Genomic DNA, 22,947 nt, shown 5'->3' with positions numbered 1-22,947 from the left:
TGTGGAAATATGTATCTTGGAGGTTGAGGGCCAAGAATCAATTTCCTTTCTTTAGTGCTGGAAAAATCATTGATAGAGTGACCACCTTGAACTTCTGCACTTTGATATATCTGTTGAGCGCTCTCAGGTCCAGCATGGGACTCCAACCTCCCTTCTTCTTTGGAATTACAAAGTAGCAAGAGTAGAAGCCTTTACCTCTTAGATGTATGGACACAGGCTTTACGGCTTCTATGCTGGGGAGACGGTTTACCTCCTGATATAGACTCTCGTGAGAAAGGTCCCTGAAGAGGGATGGGGAAGGGTGTTTGGGAGGGAGGAGAAATGGATGGCATAACCATCCCAAATGATCTCCAGCACCCACTTGTTGGAGGTTATCTGTTCCCACGTGTTGTGGAAAGGGGTAAGATGGTTGCCGAAGGGATAGGTGAGGTTTAACAGCATGAGATGGTGAGAATGTCCTACAGGCACCTTGACCAACCCGTCAAAATTGCCGTTTCAAAGTGGAGGGCTGAAAGAAAGTTGATTGATATCCCCAGTACTTTCGCCTGGGGAACGTAGGCTTCTTCCTCTGCGTCCCATAAGATCTCTGTGACGAGTACTGAGATGTGTATTGTGATGAGCAGGGCTTAAATGGTGGCTGAAGGCTGTTCTTTCTTTTGTAGGCAGGAGAATACATCCCAAGGGACCAAAGAGTTGCCCTAGATTCTTTCAATGTGTGAATCAATGCATCAGTCTTCTCAGCAAATAACTTTGTCCCTTCAAAAGGAAGGTCTTCCACCATAGTTTTGATCTCTTTAAGGAAGCCAGCTAAGTGAAGCCATGAAGCCTGTCTCATCACAATGGCCGTGGAAATCAAGCATGCTGCCATGTCATCTATGCTAGATGCAATTTGGAGGGACGTCTTTGCCACCAGTTAGCCCTTGTTGACTACTGCCTTGAATTGTTCCTTGTGAGAATCAGGCAGTTGCTTAATAAAGGAACCGAGTTTCATGTAATTTTGGTAGTCATATTTTGCCAACAAGACTTGGTAGTTTGCTACGCAGAACTGGAGGGTGGCTTATGAAAATGCTTTCCTGCTGAACAGATCCAAACATATCCAGTCCCGGTCATAAGGGGTGGATCTGAACTGGTGCTGGTGGCCATTAGAGTTAACTGTGTCCACAATGATAGAATTGGGAGGCAGGTGGGAAAAGAGAAATTCCAGTCTCGGGCTCTGGATGAACTTGGTACCAGTGCCCCAGTACTGAGAAGGGGCGAGTCTGGTGCGTTGGATACCGAAAGATCTGTCACGCACCGGAAATCTGGCAGTGCAGATGACGTCAGTACTGGCAGTGGTTGTCGGTGCTCAGAGGCTTGCACTGAATGAGTCAGACATACGGATCTGGCCGCGAGGTCTGTTGGTGCCAGGTGCACCAGAATTGGTACCAGTGCTGATGTCCATACTGAGAGCCTTCCCTGGAGTGGATCTTCTATGTTTTTCATGCCCCTGTGGTACTGGTGTTTCTTTGCGTGTGCCCTTCGGGTCTTTGGGTAGTCTGACTTGCCCTGTCAGTTTGGTACTGTGCACGCCCTGGGTACCAGTTTTAGACGCCTTCACTGCCATCAGTACTGATGATACTGATGGAGCCAGAGATTGTTTTTGGCTTGATCTGGGCTCGCTACACGGACTCACAGACCTTTTCTTAGAGGCCTTGTGTGAGTGGCTCATCTCTCTGGGCTCATCTCCCTTCGAAGTAGAGGGTTGCAGCAAGAGCTCCCACTGGGATTCCAGGGGTTGAAGGGCCAACTCCATGAGCCATAATTTGAGGGCTAGTCTACACTACCATGATACATAGGTGCAGCTGCATCAGCGCATCTGGTGAAGATGCGCTATGCTGACGGAAGAGTGCTCTCCCATCGGCATAATTATTCCACCTCAGTGAGATGTGGAAGCTATGAACTCAGGAGAGCGTCTCCTGCTGACTTAGCACTGGTGTGGACATTCTTGCTAACAGAATGTTAGGAATCATTAGGAAAGGGATAGATAATAAGACAGAAAATATCATATTGCCTCTATATAAATCCATGGTACGCCCACATCCTGAATACTGTGTGCAGATGTGGTCACCCTGTCTCAAAAAAGATATATTGGCATTAGAAAAGATTCAGAAAAGGGCAACAAAAATGATTAGGGGTATGGAACGGCTTCCATATGAGGAGAGATTAACAAGACTGGGACTTTTGAGCTTGGAAAAGAGACAACTATGGTGGGATATAATAGAGGTCTATAAAATCATGACAGGTGTGGAGAAAGTAAATAAGGACATGTTATTTACTCAGAACACAAGAACTAGGGATCACCAAGTGAAATTAACAGGCAGCAGGTTTAAAACAAACAAAAGGAAGTATTTCGTCACACAGTGCACAATAAACCTGTGCAACTCTTTGCCAGAGGATGTTGTGAAGGCCAAGACTGTAACAGGGTTAAAAAAAGAACTATTTAAATTCATGGAGGATAGGTTTGTGACGCCACACTCATATTCTTCATAAAAATATTGTTGTAATATGAATATGGCATAAATAAGACATGTTTTATGCGAGATGGGTCATGTGAGGTATCATTGGAAAGATTATGATTTGCTGAATGTGGTTATCCTATTTGTATGCATGTGTCAGCTCTGTATCTGAAGTTAGGAATATTGACACTCTAACAATTACAACTGTGTGTACACTTGGGGAATGCCGACCGGACAGTATGCATTCAGCCTGAATGGGCCATTAGGAAAGACAACAGAATGGGTCTTTGAAGATGCTGATCTCTCATCTTCCTGGAGGTCCTTCCTGTGGACGTTACAAATAAACTTTGTCTCATGGTGGCTTTAACACTGCAAGGTCATGTGATAATGTCACCTGGTACAGAATACCACCTTGGACACTGCTGGTACTTTTCTAATGGAAACAAAGGATTCCCGCCTTATGTAAATCCTATTTAAGGCTGGGAAGGGAGTTAATCTGGCTCTTCTCCATTGCCTCCCAGCTCAAGAAGGAGGACTCCTGAAAGCACCTGAAGAAACAAAGGAGCGAAGCTGGGGAAAGGCAAGGGCTGAGTCCAGGCTGAGACAGGAGTATAGTCTGTGAAAAGAAATAACTGGAAATCTAAGCTGCAAAAACTCTGCAACCTGCCTAAAACAACACTTAGGGTGAGAAATTACTATTTGTAATGTTTCAGAGTAGCAGCCGTGTTAGTCTGTATTCGAGAAAAGAAAAGGAGTACTAGTGGCACCTTGGAGACTAACCAATTTATTTGAGCATAAGCTTTTGTGAGACGAAAGCTTATGCTCAAATAAACTGGTTAGTCTCTAAGGTGCCACTAGTACTCCTTTTCTTTTTGTAATGTGTTTCTTTAGTGAATTAAGCTTAGGTTGCGTGTTTTGTTTTATCTGCTCAGTAATCTGCTTTGTTCTGTTTGCTATCCCTTATAATCACTTACAATTTACCTTTTGTAGTTAATAAACTTATTTTTTGTTTATTCCAAAACCCAGATTGTGCAATTCATACATGCCCTGGTGTGGAAAGGAGTTGTACATATCTCCCGCCACATTGAGGGAGGGGGCGATTTTTATGAGCATGCTATATAGTTCTCTGTACAGTGCAAGACAATATAATTTTGGGTTTACACTCCAGAGGGTGTGTGCATGGGAGAGCTGGGCATTCCCCTAGCTGAGTCCTCCCACAGACAGCTAATTGCAGACTCTGTATGATTCTACAGCTGGGTGTATCCCTGCCTGTGTGTGTGCTGAAAAAGAGGCTTGAGAGCCTGTCATAGCAGCACAGAGTAAGGGAAACCCAGGCTAGTAGGACGGGTAGGCTCAATGGGATCCCACCCAAAAGGGGGGTCCAACCCGTCACAAGGTCCATCAATGGTGTCCCTAGCCTCAGTTTTGCCAGAAACTGGGAATAGGCAACAGGGGATGGATCACTTGAAGATTATCTGTTCTGTTAATTCTCTCTGAAGCATAATGAATACAAATATTTATTTATGAAATCTTAGCTTAACAGAAAGTGACTATGAGAAGTCTACATGAAAGATTTTGGTGGCCAAAGGCAGTCTACATAGGTTGTACCCCACAGGTTTTCAGCATTAAATAGGAGGGTCCTTACCTGATAATGTAACATGAATGTTTCCATCTGAACGCCCATGAATTTTGCTTTGACCTCAAAGTCTCCTACCTCCTCTGTTGGGTTGATTTCAAATATCACATTTTTAAACCTATGAAGGTTGGCAAATAAAAATAAATTTATTATTTAACATACAATTTCTAATGAAGAAGGGGTAGTGGAGGACTATATTAACACAGTGATCCTTGCAATACAAGTAGTGTGAATAAGGAATCTCAAACTCAGTAGAGAGGGAGAGACAAACGCAGAGCAGTAGGCAGCGGTACAGCGTACAACTCTCGGCAAACCAGCTTCCTGCTGAGGTGAGGTAGGCTGCCTCATTGAGAGGAAGCCTCTTAGATTCTAAGGCCGGAAGGGGTCATTGGGATCATCTGGTTTGACCTCTTGCATAACACAGGCCATATAACATCCTTGAAATAATTCCTTTCTGAACTAAAGTAGATCTTTTGGAAAAACATCCAATCTGGATTTAAAAATTGCCAGTGATGGAGAATCCACCACAATCCTTGGTAAACCCTTTCAATGGTTAACTACCCTCACTACGAAAAATTTACACTTTATTTCTAGTCTGAACTTGTCTAGCTTCAGCTTACACCCTTGGATCTTGTCTTATCTTAGACAGCTGGACCAAAGAGCCTACTGTCAAATATTTATTCCCGATGTAGGTACTTACAGGCTGAGCTCAAGTCACCTTTTAACCTTTCCTTTGTTAAGCTAAATAGATTGATCTTCTTGAGTCTGTCACTATATAAGGCATATTTTCCAATCCTTTAACTATTCTCATAGCTCTTCTCTGGACCCTCTCCAATTTAGCAATCTTTTTCTTGAACTGTGGACTCCGGAACTAGACACAGTATTCTAGCAGTGGTTGCACCAGTGCCAAATACAGAGGTAACATAACCTCTTTACTCCTACTTGAGACTTATCCTGTTTATGCATCTAAGGGTTGCATTGCTCTTTGGACCACTGTGTTGTACTGGGAGCTCATGCTCAGCTGATTATTCGTCATGACCCCAAATCTTTTTTAGAGTCACTGATTCCCAGGATCATGCCCCCCGTTCTGTAAGTATGGCCTACATTTTTTTTCTTAATTTAACATTCAGCTGTATTAAAACACATACTGTTTGCTTATGCCCAGCTTACCAAGTTATCTGGATCACTTTAAATCTGTGACCTGTCCTCTTCATTGTTTACCACTCTCTCAATATTTGTGTCATCTTCAAACTATATCAGTGATGATTTTGTTTTCTTCCAGGTCACTGATAAAAACGTTAAATAGCATAGGACCACAAAATGATCCCCAAGACCCCACTAGAAACAGACCCACTTAAAGATGATTCTCTGTTTACAGTTACATTTTGAGAATTATTAAGGGCTCAGGGGTGACCTCTGTAAGCCAATAGTGTATTTAGATGACTAAGAAGGTGGTGTTTTCCTGGGAGGCCATGAAATTTTGGGGGACATAGGCCCTGTTTGACCCTAACCCAACTTTGATGAGGAAGGTTTTGTAGTCTGATTGTGGTAGATGCAGATAGATGGCTCTGGGGGTTGAGGGGAGAGGTGGAGGACCATGAGGGGGCATTTCCCCCCCCCCCAAAAAAAAATCTTATCAGACAATCTTGGTTGCTGTTTTTCATAGAACTGAGAAATGGAAAAAAACAGATTAGGTTATCTAATCTGTTCTTTCCCCAACACCAGTCAGTGAAGGGTTGGTTCCATTCCGCATATTTTCTGGCGTATTGTCCAATTTTGCTTTCATTTCCCAGAAAAAAAAATCTTTATGTTCAAGTTAAGATTGGAAATATCCATTAAAACCCCATATTAGAAAAGCTGCAGTTTTAAAAGAAATCAAAATACATGAAAGTTAGGACATTTGGAATGAAAGTTTCAGAAAACATTTACTCTGACTCTGTATCCCCACACACTATGCACCTAATGGGACTATGGATAGATCACACATAGCACAGCAACCTTAGAAACTTTTCAATTGTAATAAAAACATAATATGGTCTACATACCTGCTGGATCCCATATTTGTTCCATGTGAAAGTAGTAAGAATTGCACTGTACTGATGAATAGGATACTCTGGCATATACTGACAACATGCAGTATGGATACCATAAAATTGAACATATGGGGATGTAAGAAGTCTGACAGTGGACAGTTCTTTAATTTATCAGAAAAAGGCATAATGAGTCCCAATGATTGGAAGGTGAAGATAGACAAATTCAGACTAGATATAAAGTGACAGTTTTTAACAATGCAGTAATTACTCATTGGCAAAAACTTTACTGGGGATGAGATGGATTCTCCATCACTTGGAAGTCTTTAAAGGATGTCTTTCTAAAAGACATGCTCTAGCTCAACCAAAAGTGATGGGCTTGATGCAAAAATTGCTGACTCTTTGACCTGTGCTATGCAGGAGGACAGACTATATGATCATATTGGTCTTTCAGCCTTAAAAATCTATGAATCTACAAACACTACACAGCTCCAGGAGCTCAACCAGACATCAGTTTGTCATTATTTCAGACTAGTCTCTACAGAACAGTTTTGGTGACTGATGGAACCCAGAAACTACTCACTGGCTGAGAGATGGAATTTTGTTGCTCTACACCAGTGATTCTCAACCTATTTACCATTGTGAGCCTCACGTGCAGCGTTCTATGTGTTACAGGGGTTGCATCCATAACCTGGCTCTGAGGATGTCACATGGGTCGCAGCTGTGTGCTGATTGGGCTGCAAGCAGCCTGTAGGCAGAGAACCACTGCTCTACACTGAAGCCCTGGAAAAAGTGTTTAACAAGCAGGAGATGACGGAATTAGGAACACTTGTTTCCCTATTCACAGCTAGGGAAAAGATCTTTGGACCTTAGGCCTAAAGGTTAAAACTCACTGGTTTACTTGCAGGTCTTCAATCTCCAACAGGACTCCCTTCTCATGAAGTCGGGCTGCTGTATATTTCAGAGAAATCTTTTTACTCTTTTTGCCTTTCATCTCCCGTGGCTTCTTAGAGACTCTGAGAAAAACAAATACTGAAATTAGCTGAATGAGGCAAGAAGAGTGATTTCAAACAATGACAGAATTTGATCTGATCTGGGTGAATGGCAGGAAATGAGTAATAAACTGGTAATGTCTCACAAATAGTTGTTATAAATACAGAATATTCACACATTTTAAGGTATTTAAGGCAGAGACCATATGTTTATAGTCTATTTATATACGTGTGGGCACGTGCACATGTATATATACTGCACCCATTACAATCTACTCTGACCTCTTGCACAACAGAGGCTGCAGAACCTCACCCAGTAATTTCTGTAGCAACCCCAATACTTTATGGTTGAAAAACAGCATCTCTTTCAGAAAGATATCCAATTTTAATTTAAACATTTCAAGGGACAGTAATTTACCACATTCTTTGGCAAGCTGTTCCAATGATTACTCAACCTCACTGTTAAAAATTTGGAAAGAACTATTTCTGTTCATTGCTCTCTGGGGACCCAGAAGCAGTAAAGTGTGCAGAAGGAACCCAAAATTATGAATTACCTGAACTATCAGAGGATAAACCACAAGATACTGCCAGTTCATCTCAGAGGCCTGACAGGAGCAAGTGGCAGTGAACGGATGCTTAGAGGCTCCTGCCCCAGTGTGCTGGGCACTGTACAAGCATAATAAAAAGAGTTCTTGCCCTGACCACTTACAACCTATGTATAAGATAAGAGACAACACAAGGATACAACAAACAGATAGGGGGAGCACAAAGTAACAGAAAGACCAAATTCCATAAGGCTGCAAGTTGAAGCTAGACAAATTCAGAAAGGAAATAAGTTGTAAACTTTTAACGGTGAGAGTAATTAACCATTGGAATTTTCAGGTGGTGGATTCGTCATCAGTGACAATTTTTAAATCAAGATTGATTTTTTTTTAAAAAAAGATCTGCTCTAGGAATTATTTTGGGGATGTTCTACAGCCTGGACTACACAGAAGGTCAAATTACATAATGGTTCCTTCTGGCCTTGGAATCTATGAATCTGGTATAAATGTTTGAAGTAGAGAGAACAACCCACTTTGTCATGTGTTCCTGTACTTTACATTCCTGGGGATCCCCACCCACCGTGCATCACAAAAGTTACATTCTTCCAAGTCCTCCTTTTAAGACCCAACCATCTTCCTCCATCTCCTCAGTCTACCTGCTGTCACCTAGCCATTTCCCTCCCTCCCTTCTATACCTTTTGCCCTCTTACATGACCCAGCTACTCTCCTCCATCCCAGACCTTCCTACCATCACTCTTCTCAGCTGTAGTCTATGCATTCCTTTCCCAAAAACCCAGCGCTGCTCTGAGGTACTCACTTGCCCTTGCTGGCCAAGTTATCCAAGCAGGTTTTGATATAGCTTTTATAATAATCCACCTGTTCCTCATAAAAGGTGGCTTTGGAGTTCAGCGCACTGTAAGTCTGCTGCAGCTTCACCAACTCTGCCTTTCTCCTCTGACGGTATCTGCGCTGGTTCCGGATGTCCTAGATAAGGATGGCAGATGTGTGAAGCTTTACCACTGAGTCATTGCTGGGTGCTCCCTTTATCAAGCCAGTGTACAATATTAAGAGAGTCCATTTGGAACACACATTTCCAAGTTTAATACAGACATTAAATTAGCCCTTTCACAGACTTTCTAACCAAATTTATACTTATAGACAGAAATAAAATGTCCTGACATTTTTCCTGAAATGTCCTGCACAATTTTTCATTTCTTCCCTTACTAATCTTTTATTTTTAGAAATAAATGTTATTTTGATTATTATGAACAAATGAAAATGTCTAGTTTCCAAATTAGCTTCCATTATTATTTTGGATAATTAGGCATCACTTAAGGTTTTATTCTTACCTGATCTCTGAAGGAAACAACTTATTTTATTTATGTATTTGTATACCGCTCTGATGCATTAATTTTGGTAAATACTTGACGTTAGATAACGGTCATCAATGTAAGAATGGATGAAACATGTGACAGCAGCTATGTTTTTTTTATTTCTCCCTTTCTCCTCTACTGAGGATTGTTTACTGAGGATGCCTTTGCAAGAGTATTAGGAACGTTTATTTTGTACTTACATGTAAAATAAGGTTTCTTTACAAGAGTAATCTTTGTAAAGAAATTATTTTAGAATATGTCAATTTAAAAAGAAATAATTTTAGAATAACTGAATTTAACTTTAAAATGGAGGGAACAAAGAGGGCAAGTCCATGCATTAGGGTCTGAAGTTAAAAAGAGGAAAATTAATATTACACTTACTGAATGATTCTCAGGAATTCCCCCCCGCCCCAAAAAAAAATAAATTCACTCTTCCTCACAGTCAATGAGGTCCCATCATCAACAAAGTGTTTATGAGAAAAGTGAATTCCTGCATGTATATGAAGGGCTGGAGATTAGCAGAGCATGTGTTACCCATCTCTCTGAGAGGCAGCTTTCACTACTACTTTAATACCTTGGAAAATTCCTGCCATATGCACTATTGGAACTTCAATAAGAGTGACAAATGACGAGGCCATAATTTGAAACACCCAACGAACCACCAGAGACTTCCTGTCAGAATACCTTGGCAATATCATTGATTAGCTCCTGATATCTATTCTTTGGGTTTACGGTTCCCAGTTCTGTCAACTTCTTCAAGCCTGTCTTGATTTTCTCCTTCTTTTCTTGAAGATTCAAGTTGCTATCCTCCTTTACAGATTTAGATTTTTTCATCTTGTCAGGGGTTTTGGCATCACGAATGGCCCGTCTCTGCATAGCTCTCTGATGCTCTGCTTCCTAGGAGAGAAGAGAATTACAAGTTGGGTGGATAGATTTTAAGGCTATATGTAAGGTTAAGATTCTGTCAGGGGTATTTTTAGTAAAAGTCAGGGTCAGGGCATGGGCAGTAAACAAAAACTCACGGAAGACCATAACCTGTTCCTAACTTTTACTAAAAATACCCTGGGAGGGAAGGACAGGGACAAAGAGAGCATTGCCAGGGCTTGCACCTGCTCCAGCAGCAGGAGCTGACCGCTGCTGCTCCTGCCCCAGGGGGACTGATTCAATCCCAGCCACTGTTCCAGCAGCTGCTGTTCTGACAGCCTTGAGGCTGACCGCTAGTCAGTCAGCTGTTCCGGCAGCCCCGGGGCTCTGCGGCCCTGAGGCTGGCTGCCGATCAGCTGTTTCAGCGGCCCTGGCCCCAGGGCTGACCACTGGTCAGCTGTTTCAGTGACTGCTGCTCTGCAGCCCTGGGACTGGCCGCAAGTCAGCTATTCTGACAGCCCTGGGGCTGAAAAGCTGCTCCAGCCCTGTCCCAGAAGTCATCACAGAGGTCCTGGAAAGTCATGGAATCCGTGACCTCCGTGACAGAATCATATTCTTAGCTATAATGGAAAACCATGATCACATAGTCTAATCTCCAACATAACACAAGCCACAAAATTTTACTCAGTGATTCCTGCACTGAATACAGTAATTAGTTGTTGAACTAAACAATACCTAGTAGACTCATTCACACCCTAGTACCAGCACTGGCCTATCTGAAATCTGCTTCTTACATCATCCCCCTATATATATGGCTTCCAACAATCCAGTCATCACAAGAATAAAAATTAAATACACCATATATCCCCATCACTATTTTACATACACATGTCTGAAACATTGATATGCCACACCTAAATTGCCACATATATTACAATCCCAGAATTTAGGCTTTCATATGTACCTGTACCCACATACATCTAGATTTAAAAGAATCCAGTATCCTAAGGAGTGGAGCCAAACTACTTTTCCATACCTGCTCATGGGTGGCTGGAGTTTCCAGGATTTCAGTCAGTGTCTCCCCCGGCTGGAAGCGGATTACATCTACAATTAAGCGCTTTGTACTGAAAAGAAACCAAGGCAAGTAGGAAACAAAACAACATTAAAACAAAACAAAATCCTATTCCTTCTCTGAAAAGAGAACAAAGCTGTCACTGATTTATATTAGGCCAGTCATATTCATACCAGATCCACATCAGGCCATTTGTAAACCAGTCAACAGTCCTTATATTGTCAATACTCATGCCTCACTTCTCCAAATGCAAAGAAAGAAAAGTTACTTACTAGTAACTATGGCTGTTTGAGAGTTGCCTCTGTGCATTCCCACTCTGGGGATGATGGCCCCGCACCTTGAGCTTGCAGAGCCATCTTGAAAGGTGCATTGTTGGGACTGCATGAGCACCTCCCCACCTGAACCCCATAATGCTGAACTGTCAGCACGTCACACTATATATAAAGGGAGTGAAGCCCCACAACATCCTCAGGTCCTTCACCTGGACAGCAGAGTCCAAGCTGTGTAGAGAACTCTGAGGCAGAGAGGAAGGTAGGTGAGCAGTTGCAAAGTAAAGAGACAACTCTCAAACAGCCACAGTTACTGTTAGGTAACTTTTCTTTCTCAAGGGCCTCTGTGCATTCCCACTCTTGGGAGATTCATGAGCTGTCCAGTCCACATGGAAGGTGGGCTGAGGAACTTTCAATTAAATAAAGACAGTAGCACGACACACCCAGCATCAGAGTGGGATGCTAGTATTTGGTGAATATGTGGACTGAACTCCAAGTGACTGCTCTACAAATCTCAGCAAGAGGATATGGCTTAAAATAGGCCACAGAGACAGCAGTAGCCCTCAATAAGTGAGTCCTTAAGCCTGCTGGAATGAGGACTTTGGCTATGTTAAAACATCTGATTACATATGGCATCCCACTGCTCTTTTCCCCATGGGGTATACCCAGACACCTCCATCTACTCAAATGCCACATCCATTCTCCAAAAAACCACCCTGAAACAAACAAATCAAGCATCCAAAAAGCAAAGAATGTCCACTAAGCAGAATTTATCCTGAAAAGAGATATATCCCTTGGTCCTGCAGTATGTAAAAGGCCGGCCAAGGAACCTTGTGAAGAGGGCCACTCACACCTGGAAAGCACTCTGGATAGGAAAGCATGAAGATGGAACTCCTACAGGAGATGGGTGCTTTGGGTACTGTGGGGTGGTCTGTGCCACCCTGAAATGGAGAGACGTATGCCAAAGGACTGGGGCACAGCTCTGGGCTGGAGGAAGATACATGCACCAGTTAGGCTAAAATTTGGAAAGCAAGCTCAACAACGAGCCTTGGAGAAGTGGAAGAAATGAATGGGATGATGTAACAGTACACTGGTCACAGGGTGCATGTGTTCTCCAATGCACCTGTGTGACGAATGTGGGAATTTTCTGTAATATTTTTTCAACCAATACACATCTCAGCTAACTGTCAGACTTTATTACCACCTGTCACAGAGTAGCTGGTCCCTCTCGATAGACTAAGCCCAGCTTCCCTGGACCAGAGTAGTGAGTCCAATCCAGCCAATTAAAGAGGGTTGGGCTGCATTTGGACCTATAAAGGGCTGCTAATGGACAGGTGAGAGGGATGGAGACAGGCTGCAGGGGAGGGAAAGCCACACTGGAGTGCAGCTACCTCCTGTGGTGGGTCCTGGGTTCCAAGAAGGGAGCAGAGCTCACTGAGACTGGGAAACTGCCAGGAGCAGGAGTGAAGCACAGAAAGTTTTAGTCCTGTCCAGGCAGAAGGCTAGACATCATTTGACATCAAATGAGTGAGGGCGCTGTGCCTCCAGGGATGAAAGCGGCTTAGGGAAAAAACCACCTTAGACAAAAATTTTGAGTGTAGCCACATCATCACTTTGTCTTTGGAGAATCATGTATAAGGAGATTCTGCCATGAAAGCCTGCAACTTGCACTCTGCTTGCAGATGTTATCGCCACTGGGAATGCAGTTTTTTGACAAGAGAGGAAAGGGACAAGATGCCCGAGGCTCTAACAGAGGTCCCATCAGAGCTGCTAAGACCATGTTAAGGTCCCACAAAGGAACCGTTTCTTGCATGGGCGGACTGAGATGAAGAATTCCTTTAAAGAATCTTGCTACCATGGCATTGGAAAATACCAATCTTTCACGAATGGGTGATTGAAAGCTGAGACTGCTGCCAGATGCACCTTCAACGAACTAAGCATAAGACCCAATGACTAAAGATGCAGCAAGTACTCCAAGATGTCCTGGATACAAGCCAGCAGTGGCTAAAATCCACGGGCCAATGCCCATATAGAAAACTGCTTACACTTTGCTAAATAGGACATTCTGATATAGAATTTTCTACTACTGAGTAGGACCTGTTGAACAGCCTCCAAACATTGCTCTCCCTCCTCATTCAACCACAGAGCAGCCATGCAGTAAGATGAAGGGAACTGAGCACAGGATGCAAAGTGCGACCATGATTCTGTGTGAGGTGGCTGGGATCAAGAGGAAGGGATATAGGATGTTGAACTGACAACACCAGAAGGTTGGTAAACAAACACTGCATCGCCCATGCCGATGATGATGAGGTTGGCCCAATCTGCTTTTAGCTTGAGGATAACCTGCGGAATGATTGGAATTGGGGGAAAAGTATATAGAAAAGCTGAGTGGCACCTGAGATGGAAGGTGTCAGTCAGGGAGCCTGCAGAACAGATGGCATTTCCTATTGTCCCTTGTAGTGAACAGTCAATCACTGGGATGCTCCAAGTCGTGAAAATGACTTGCAAGAACACTGGGCTTCAGAGACCACTCGTAACCCTGAGAAAAATTCTTGCTGAGATGGTCCATGAGATGATTCTGGACTCCAGGCAAGTGATTGGCTATTGGAATTATGATCTTGTCGATGCAGAACTGCCATAGCATAATTGCCTTTTGATAGAGCACCACAAGATGCACAAATACCCCCAAAATCCCTCAGAAATAACGAATCCCCATAAGTCTACTATCTATATACAGAGTTAAAGTATAAGAAGAGGTGCTAAGGAAGGTCTACAGGGGTAGACTCGGACACACAAAGCTTCCTGAATGCTCTCTCGTGGAGAAGAAACTGGTGTGCCTGGAAGCTGCATTCCTAATGTCCTAAGAATGGCCATACTGGTCAGACCAATGGTCCATCTAGCACAGTATCCTGTCTTCTAATAGTGGCCAGAGCCACATGCCAGGCACATAGTACCTGATTCTTTACTGCCTTGCACCTGTGAAATCTTTTACACCTGTAAAAAGGATGCCATGATACCATAGAAGTGTAAGGACGGAAGGGACCTCAAGCAATCTTTTAATCCATCCCTCATGCTGAGGCTGAACCAAATATACCAAGCACATCCTTGACTGGTGTTTGTCTAACTTGTTCTTAAAAACTTCTAGTGATAGGGATTCCACAACCTCTCTAGGTAACCTGTTTAATATTTCAGAGTAACAACCGTGTTAGTCTGTATTCGCAAAAAGAAAAGGAGTACTTGTGGCACCTTAGAGACTAACCAATTTATCTGAGCATAGTAGTAGTTAATATTTAACTACTCTTATAGAACATTTTTCCTCATATCTAACCTAAATTGCCCTTGCAGAAAACTAAGCTGATTACTTCTTGTGTACTTCTAGTGTACATGGAGAACAATTACCACAGTCCTCTTTATAACAACCTTTTACATATTTGAAGATGGTTATCAAATCCTCCCCCTCAATCTTCTGTAGACTAAACATGCCTTCAGAATGGTTGTGTTGTGTTTTGCATCTATTTTGCATAGGTGTAAATGACAATATATTGGTCAAAGCAGTGAAGAATTGGGCCTGTAGTATTCTGGAATCCAAATCAGGGGACAAAGAAGAATGTGTACTCTGTGGTGTTCTGGACCCAAAATCTTCAACACAACCTCCTGCTTTCTGTGGCCCTCTGCTGCCGAATTCTGCAGAAAAATATGGCTACTTTTCCTACAGCAACTAGTCCTTCAAGATGTTGTAGTCAGTATTGTAGCCAATGATTTTAGTTTATTGTTCATTTATTGTATGATGTTATACTTAACTAATGTTATGTTATATAAAAGCATTGTATGCTAAATAGAGTTAAATTGCAGGATTACAGAAGTATAAGACGGATCAGAATGAAGAGGGAATAATCAGGTATTAGGTATCTAAGTAAGTAGGGTTGAAATGCAAGGCCTGTAGGTTGAGGCCTGCAAGATTTTAGCTTAGCTATTTTAGGCCTTGGAGCTAAGAAATGTTGATATAAGCAAGTGATCAAAGAATAACTTGATGCCTTAAAATTAGGGCATAATAAGGAAAAAGATGTACCAAGTGGTAATATTGCAAAAAATTAGCCAGAAGATTAATTTTAAATAATAAAAATGATGTAAAGGCACATCTGTTTCCAACAGGTCTTAAAAAATTACCTCTCTTTCGTAACTGTTGTTCTTCAAGATGTGTTGCTCATGTCCATTCCACTCACACAAAAACAGATTTTATTTTTCAGATAACAGTGCTTGGCAGGGCTGTGCCTGTGTCCTATACCTCCCAGCGCTCCCATACAAGGAAATAAAGACCAGGTGGCCTGGCACAGCCCCTTGCTTCGTTCTCTGGCATTCCAAAGCCCATGGTAGTTGATGACTCCAACAGCAGGGTTGGAGGATGGGTTGTGGGAGCCACACTGACCACAACAACTCAAAGAACTAGTTACTGTAGGGTAGGTAACTATTTTATTTTTTGAATGTGTCAGAGTGAATCCCACTCTAACTGAATGACATGCACAGAGGTGGGAGGGAGTCACAGCCATATCAGCCACAAAATGACTGGACCACAGCTACTGTGAAACTAGCTTTTGCTCTGGCTGCTACATCAAGTGCATAATGGTTTATGAAAGGTCACTGGCTTACTCCAAGTGGCTGCCTTACATATCTCAGAAATCGGTAGGTTTCTCAAGCAGGCCAAAGATGTTGCCTGAGCTCTGGTGGCATGTGCCCTGAAATTTATAGGATAGGACTTGTCACTAATTGGTAACAGTTGGAGGCACACTGAGAAATCCACTTTACGATCACTGAGAAGAAATTGCCTCACCTTTAGAGCTAACCAGCACGGCTACAAAGAGGCGGGGAGAGAGGGTCTAAAAGGTTTGTCCCATTGAACATGGAAACATCTAGAGAATGGAATTTCTCTTCTCCCAAAAAGGAATGTGGTTTTGGGAGACTGACTGGTACAAATGGAATTCCAACACTACCCTTGGAATGAATTTAGGATGTGGTTTCATTACCACTTTCTCTCTATGGAAAGGTGTATACAGCAGTCTACCCATGAAAGCTTGGATCATGCTGACTCTCTGGGACGATATAGTGGCTACTAAAAAGGCTGTCTTGATAGTGAGATGATATAAGGAGCATTCTGAAGGAGGTTCAAATGGGGGTTCCGTAAGCTGTAAAAGAATGATGGTGAGGTCACAAGTAGGAGACGGGTCTCTAACCAGGGGCATGCATGCTCAAGTCCCTTGAGAAATCTCACCACCACGGGGTGTGAGAAGGCTGACTGCAACTGAACTAGAGTATAGTATGCAGAGACTGCAGCAAGCGCAAGGAGCTACATGGAAGGCCTTAGGGCTTCAGGGATAGTATGTGTGACCCAGTGACCGCTCTGGGCCAACTGGCAGAGGGCACAATGGGTACATAGGGTTTTACAGTATGTATGGATGACCACATGGCCACCTTGCAAATGTCCAGTATGGAAACGTCACTGAGGAATGCTATCAATGTCTCTTGTGCCCTCATGGAGTGAGCCCATGTCTGCTGAGTAGGTACAACTGAAGCTATTTCATATGCAGTCTTGATACAGGATGTTAGCCATCTGGACATAGTCTGTGCCAAGACTGCATGACCATTCATGCGGTCTGCATGTGACACCAACAGGTGAGGTGACGCAGGACTAGTCTAGTCCTGTACAGATAAAAGGCTAGACCTCACCTGACATCCAGATGGTGGAGGTACTGTTCCTCTGGAGAGGAATGCAGCTTAGGGACAAAACACAGGTAAATACACTGCCTGATTAAGATGAAACTGGAACAACAAGGAGTCCGGTGGCACCTTAAAGACTAACAGATTTATTTGAGCATAAGCTTTCGTGGGTAAAAACCTCACTTCTTGGCTCTGCAAAAGCTTATGCTCAAATAAAGCTTATGCTCAAATAAATCTGTTCATCTTTAAGGTGTCACCGGACTCCTTGTTGTTTTTGTGGATACAGATTAACATGGCTACTTCCTGATAAATGAAACTGAGAGACCACCTGGATAAAAACTTTGGGTGTGGTTGTATTACTTTGTCCTTGGAGCATTCTGTAGTATCTGGCTGATGAATCTTGCCCATATGCTCAGGGTTTAGCTGATCGCCATATTTGGGGTCGGGAAGGAATTTTCCTCCAGGGCAGATTGGAAGAGGCCCTGGAGGTTTTTCGCCTTCCTCTGTAGTATGGGGCACGGGTCACTTGCAGGAAGATTCTCTGCTCCTTGAAGTCATTAAACTACAATTTGAGGACTTCAATAGCACAGATTTAGGTGTGAGGTTTTTTGCAGGAGTGGTGGGTGAAATTCTGTGGCCTGCGTTGTGCAGGAGGTCAGACTAGATGATCATAACGGTCCCTTCTGACCTAAATATCTATGAATCTATGAGTGTAAGGCGGCTCAGCCATCAGGGCCTGCAACTCTTGCATCCCTCTTGCAGATGTGATGGCTATCAGGAATGGGGTTTTCTGAGACAGGAGAGGAGGGGCAGCGGACAGGAAGCAAGGGGCTTAAAAGGGGGGCCCAACTTGCAAACCAGAGGATGTAAGTGGAGAAGTCCTTTCAGAAATCTCGTCGCCATGGCATTGGAAAAAACTGATTTCCCTTGAATAGGGGGATGAAATGCTGATATTGCTGCCAAACGCACTCTTAGGAAACTGAGCGCAATGCTCCATTTCTGAAGATGTAGCACGTACTCCAAGACTTCCTGGATGGAAGCCCCTGTTGGTTGGGTCCTGCACACCAAAGATCACCCTGAGAACCTCTTCCACTTCGTTAAGTAGGCCATCCCAGTGCTGCTGAGTAGGCCTGGTTGGACAGCTGCTGAGCACTGCTCTTCCTCTTTATTTTGCCATGTAGCAGCCATTCCCTAAGGTGCAGGGAACTAATCGCAGGATGGAGGGTGTGTGGCCATGGTTCTGAGTGAGCAGGTTGGGATGGAGAGGAAGCGGTATGGGAGACTGGAATGACAGAGCAAGGAAGTCTGGGAACCAGCACTGTCTCAGCCTCGCTGGAGCAATGAGGATGAGCTTGGCCTGATCCACCTTGAGCTTGAGGATGACCTGAGGAATGCCTGGCATAGGGGGGAAAGGCACATAGAAGAGCCGACTGCCAGCTGCAGTGGAAGGCATTGGAGAGGGAGCCCGGAGTGAGGCCCCCGGGGAGCAGAATAGGTGACACTTTGTTTTCCCTCGTCGCAAACAGGTCAATTGTGGGGATGACTCGGAGGACACTCACATTCAGGGACTGCTTGTGGCTCAGGGAGAAAACTCTGCTTAGTTGGTCCGTGAGACAATTTTGCACCCTCTGCAAGAGGACTGCCACCAGAGTGACTTCAGTGCAGAATTGCCGCAAGTTGATTGCCTCTAGGCAGAGTAACCTGGAATGTGCTTCTCCTCATTTGTTCACACAGTACATTGTGGTGGTATTGTCAGCAAGTATGTGAATGTGATACAGCATGGCCAGAGGGCAACAGGAGAGTGATAAAGGAGAGTTATGTAAGCGCCAGGATGAGGAGAAGCCTTATTCCCTGTTGAGGGAAGAAAGGTTTCTATACATTAATTAAAAGCATCTGAAGCCAATTAGAGCACCTGAAGCTAGTCACCTGATAAAAACCCCGTTTCAATCAGCCAGGGGAAGGAGTTGGAGTAGAGGAGAGTTTGGAGAAGTGCCGTGGCTGGTTAGAAGACCAAGACCCGAGGGGGAGAGAGAGAGAGAGAGTAGGAAGCCCCACAAGCTGAAGAGCAGAAGAGGGAAGTAGCCCAGAGGAAGGAAGCACTAGTTCAAGTGGTTTATCCCTATCCCTCGGGCCCCTGGGCTGGGACCTGGAGTAGAGGGCGGGCCCTGGTCCCTCCCTCTCCACTACCCTTCTCTGGGTTACTAGTGGGACAGTAAATACCCTAGTTCAGGGGCAGGAAACTGCGCCCTGAACCCACCCCCCAAGAGGAGGAAGCGCGGGACCCATCATAATCGTACTGTCAATTTGCCACAGTGAACCACTAAAAGAACAGGAGTACTTGTGGCACCTTAGAGACTAACAAATTTATTAGAGCATAAGCTTTCATGAGCTACAGCTCACTTCATCGGATGCACAGAATGGAACATATAGTAAGATACAGATATATATATATATATACACACACACACACACACACACACAGATAAGTTGGAAGTTACCATACAAACTGTGAGAGGCTAATTAGTTAAGATGAGCTATTATCAGCAGGAGAAAAAATAACTTTTGTAGTGATAATCAAGATGGCCCATTTAGACAGTCGACAAGAAGGTGTGAGGATATTTAAGAAAATAGATTCAATATGTGTAATGATCCAGCCACTCCCAGTCTCTCTTCAAACCCAAGTTAATGGTATCTAGTTTGCATATTAATTCAAGCTCAGCAGTTTCTCATTGGAGTCTGTTTTTGAAGCTTTTCTGTTGCAAAATTGCCACCCTTAAATCTTTTACTGAGTGGCCACAGAGGTTGAAGTGTTCTCCTACTGGTTTTTGAACGTTATGATTCCTGATGTCAGATTTGTGTCCATTTATTCTTTTGTGTAGAGACTGTCTGGTTTGGCCTATGTACATGGCAGAGGGGCATTGCTAGCACATGATGGCATATATCACACTGGTAGATGTGCAGGTGAACGAGCCCCTGATGGCGTGGCTAATGTGATTAGGTCCTATGATGGTGTCACTTGAATAAATATGTGGACAGAGATGGCATTGGGCTTTATTGCAAGGATAGTGTTTTTGTTGTGTTTTTGTGGTGTGGTGTGTGGTTGCTGGTGAGTATTTGCTTCAGGCTGGGGGGCTGTCTGTAAGTGAGGACTGGTCTGTCTCCCAAGATCTGTGACAGTGAGGGATCATTTTTCAGGATAGGTTGCAAATCTTTGATGATGCGCTGGAGAGGTTTTAGTTGGGGGCTGAAGGTGACAGCTAGTGGCATTCTGTTATTTTCTTTGTTGGGCCTGTCCTGTAGTAGGTGACTTCTGGGTACTCTTCTGGCTCTGTCAATCTGTTTTTTCACTTCAGCAGGTGGGTATTGTAGTTTTAAGAATACTTGATAGAGATCTTGTAGATGTTTGTCTCTGTCTGAGGGATTGGAGCAAATGCGGTTGTACCTTACGGCTTGGCTGTCGACAATGGATCGTGTGGTGTGTCCTGGATGGAAGCTGGAGGCATGTAGGTAAGTATAGCGGTCAGTAGGTTTCCGGTATAGGGTGGTGTTTATGTGACCATCGCTTATTAGCACAATAATGTCCAGGAAATGGACCGCTTGTGTGGACTGGTCTAGGCTAAGGTTGATGGTGGGATGGAAATTGTTGAAATCATGGTGGAATTCCTCAAAGGCTTCTTTTCCATGGGTCCAGATGACGAAGATGTCATCAATGTAGCGCAAGTAGAGTAGGGGTGTTAGGGGACGAGAGCTGAGAAAGCGTTGTTCTAAGTCAGCGATAAAAATGTTAGCATATTGTGGGGCCATGCGGGTACCCACAGCAGTGCCGCTGACTTAAAGGTATATATTGTCCCCAAATGTGAAATAGTTATGGGTGAGGACAAAGCCACAGAGGTCAGCCACCAGGTTTGCCGTGACATTATCTTGCGTAGATACTGTTCCCGATAATGTCACGGCAAACCTGGTGGCTGACCTTTGTGACTAGATGAATTGGTTGCAACCTCTCCAAGCCCAAGGCAATCTTCAACCCAAGAAGAGCCTCAGTACCAGATCAGGCTGCATAGCCTGTTCAAGCAGATGCTGCTTGAGGCAGAGGTCCCATTCCACCTGAGTCTACTTCTTGAAGAATCTGCAGATCAAACAACACAAGCCCCGTGTGTGGGGGTCGCTGTTGGAGATTTTATGAAAATATGCTAATGAGTGTGAATATAATGTAACTGGAATATGCTTCATGTAAAAGGTCTCTTGTAAGGTATCGTTTCAAAGCTTATAATCTACTGAGTGTGTTCATCCTATTTGTATGAATGTATCATTCTTGTATCTGAAACTAGGAATATAAAATATAACTCTGAGGTCCTATTGTGGTTATGCAAAGTGTGGGCCATTAATGGTAGTTTAGAATCTTGATGGCTCCCATCAACTAGGACAACTGACTGTAGATTGCTCTGTCTCCTTGTAAGCCTTCCTGTGAGTCAAATTGGGAAGAATAAAAGCTTGGGGTCTCACAGGACACGTGACCATGTCACCTGGTACTGGAATCCATCTTAAACCTGGTGCTTTTCCATTTAGAAGGAGGGGTGGGCACTCAAAGAGACAAAAGATTCCCGCCTTGTGCCGAAGGTAATAAAAGGGGGTGGAACAGAACAGAGGGGCTGCAGTCATGAGAAATCCCCTAGCTACCACCTGAGCTGGAACAAGGACTGGGAAGGAGTCTAGTCTGTGAAAGCAGCTTACTGGAACATCCCTGAGGGTGAGATTTACCTGCATTCAGTTTCTTACTGTATTAGGCTTAGACTTGTGTGTTTTTGTTTTAATTTTGCTTGGTAACTTACTTGGTTCTGTCTGTTATTACTTGGAACCACTTACATCCTACTTTTTATTCTTAATAAAATCACTTTTTGCTTATAAATTAACCCAGAGTAAGTAATTAATTCCTGGGGGAGCAAACAGCTGTACATATCTCTCTATCAGTGTTACAGAGGGCAGACAATTTATAAGTTTACCCTGTATAAGCTTTATACAGAGTAAAACAGAGTTATTTGGGGTTTGGATCCCATTGGGAGCTGGGTGTCCGGGTGCTAGAGACAGGAGCACTTTCTAAACCGTTTTCAGTTAAATCTGCAGCTTGTGTGGGATGTGGTTCAGACCTGGGTCTGTGTTTGTAGCAGGCTAGCATGTCTGACTCAACAAGACAGGATACTGAAGTCCCAAGCTGGCAGGGAAAACAGGCTCAGGGGTAATCTCAGCACATCAGGTGACAGTCCCAAGGGGGTATCTGTGACCCAACCCGTCACACAGAACAAACAACACTCTTCAAGACAACGCAAGCCCCACGTTGGGGGTTGCTGTTGGGGATTGCTCCTCCACATGAAGGACAATGTTTAAACTCTAGTGTGAGCATCACCCCAGAACACTATCTACTTACTTCTAACTAACAAACTAACTGTATACAATAAACTAGGCAAAGACTAAATGTGAGGTTAAGATAATACAGACACACAGAGCTCAAACTCCAGCCATGGACAGTGAAAAGGAACTGAGAGGGGTTGGGACAGTGCTGCCTCATATAGCCAGGGAAGGGGCCACAGCCAGGAAACACAAGCACTGCCCCTCTATGGATAGTGCGAGGCAAAAGTCTCTAGCTCTGGTGCACTGGGAATGCACACACCCAAGTGGAATACATGTCTGCATCTACTCCAAGAATCTTTTGTTTCCTGAGATGTGCAGCTACTACCTCTAGACACTCGGTGAACGCTGTTGGTGCTTTAGAGAGTCCAAGAGGCAGAACTCTAATGGTAGTGGTTGTGCCCAATCTTGAATCTGAGGTACTTCCTGTGGCCCAGATGAACGGCAACATGGACATAGGCATCCTGTAAGTTGAGAGCTGAGAACCAGTCTTGTACTTGGAGCACTGGAATAATGGCAACAAGTATCATCCTGAATCTGAGGTGGCATGTATATTTGT

At 43.7% G+C, this 22,947-nt stretch overlaps 1 protein-coding gene across 2 annotated transcripts in view; it reads right to left on the bottom strand.

Annotated features, from left to right (window-relative positions):
* IQGAP1 (IQ motif containing GTPase activating protein 1) overlaps nucleotides 1-22,947 on the bottom strand; it is a 179,893-nt gene that overhangs the window by 7,102 nt on the left and 149,844 nt on the right. For both annotated transcript variants that reach the window (XM_073304652.1, XM_073304653.1), the window contains 5 exons: nucleotides 10,969-11,056; nucleotides 9,753-9,965; nucleotides 8,513-8,679; nucleotides 7,055-7,177; nucleotides 4,141-4,249 (listed from right to left, as the gene is read on the bottom strand). In XM_073304652.1, the coding sequence (XP_073160753.1) occupies nucleotides 4,141-4,249; nucleotides 7,055-7,177; nucleotides 8,513-8,679; nucleotides 9,753-9,965; nucleotides 10,969-11,056 (700 nt within the window). The remainder of the gene's footprint in view (nucleotides 1-4,140; nucleotides 4,250-7,054; nucleotides 7,178-8,512; nucleotides 8,680-9,752; nucleotides 9,966-10,968; nucleotides 11,057-22,947) is intronic.

Source organism: Lepidochelys kempii, chromosome 10 (genome assembly GCF_965140265.1).
Source record: "Lepidochelys kempii isolate rLepKem1 chromosome 10, rLepKem1.hap2, whole genome shotgun sequence".
Lineage (NCBI taxonomy): Eukaryota > Metazoa > Chordata > Testudines > Cheloniidae > Lepidochelys > Lepidochelys kempii.
This window is presented reverse-complemented; position numbering and strand designations above follow the sequence as displayed.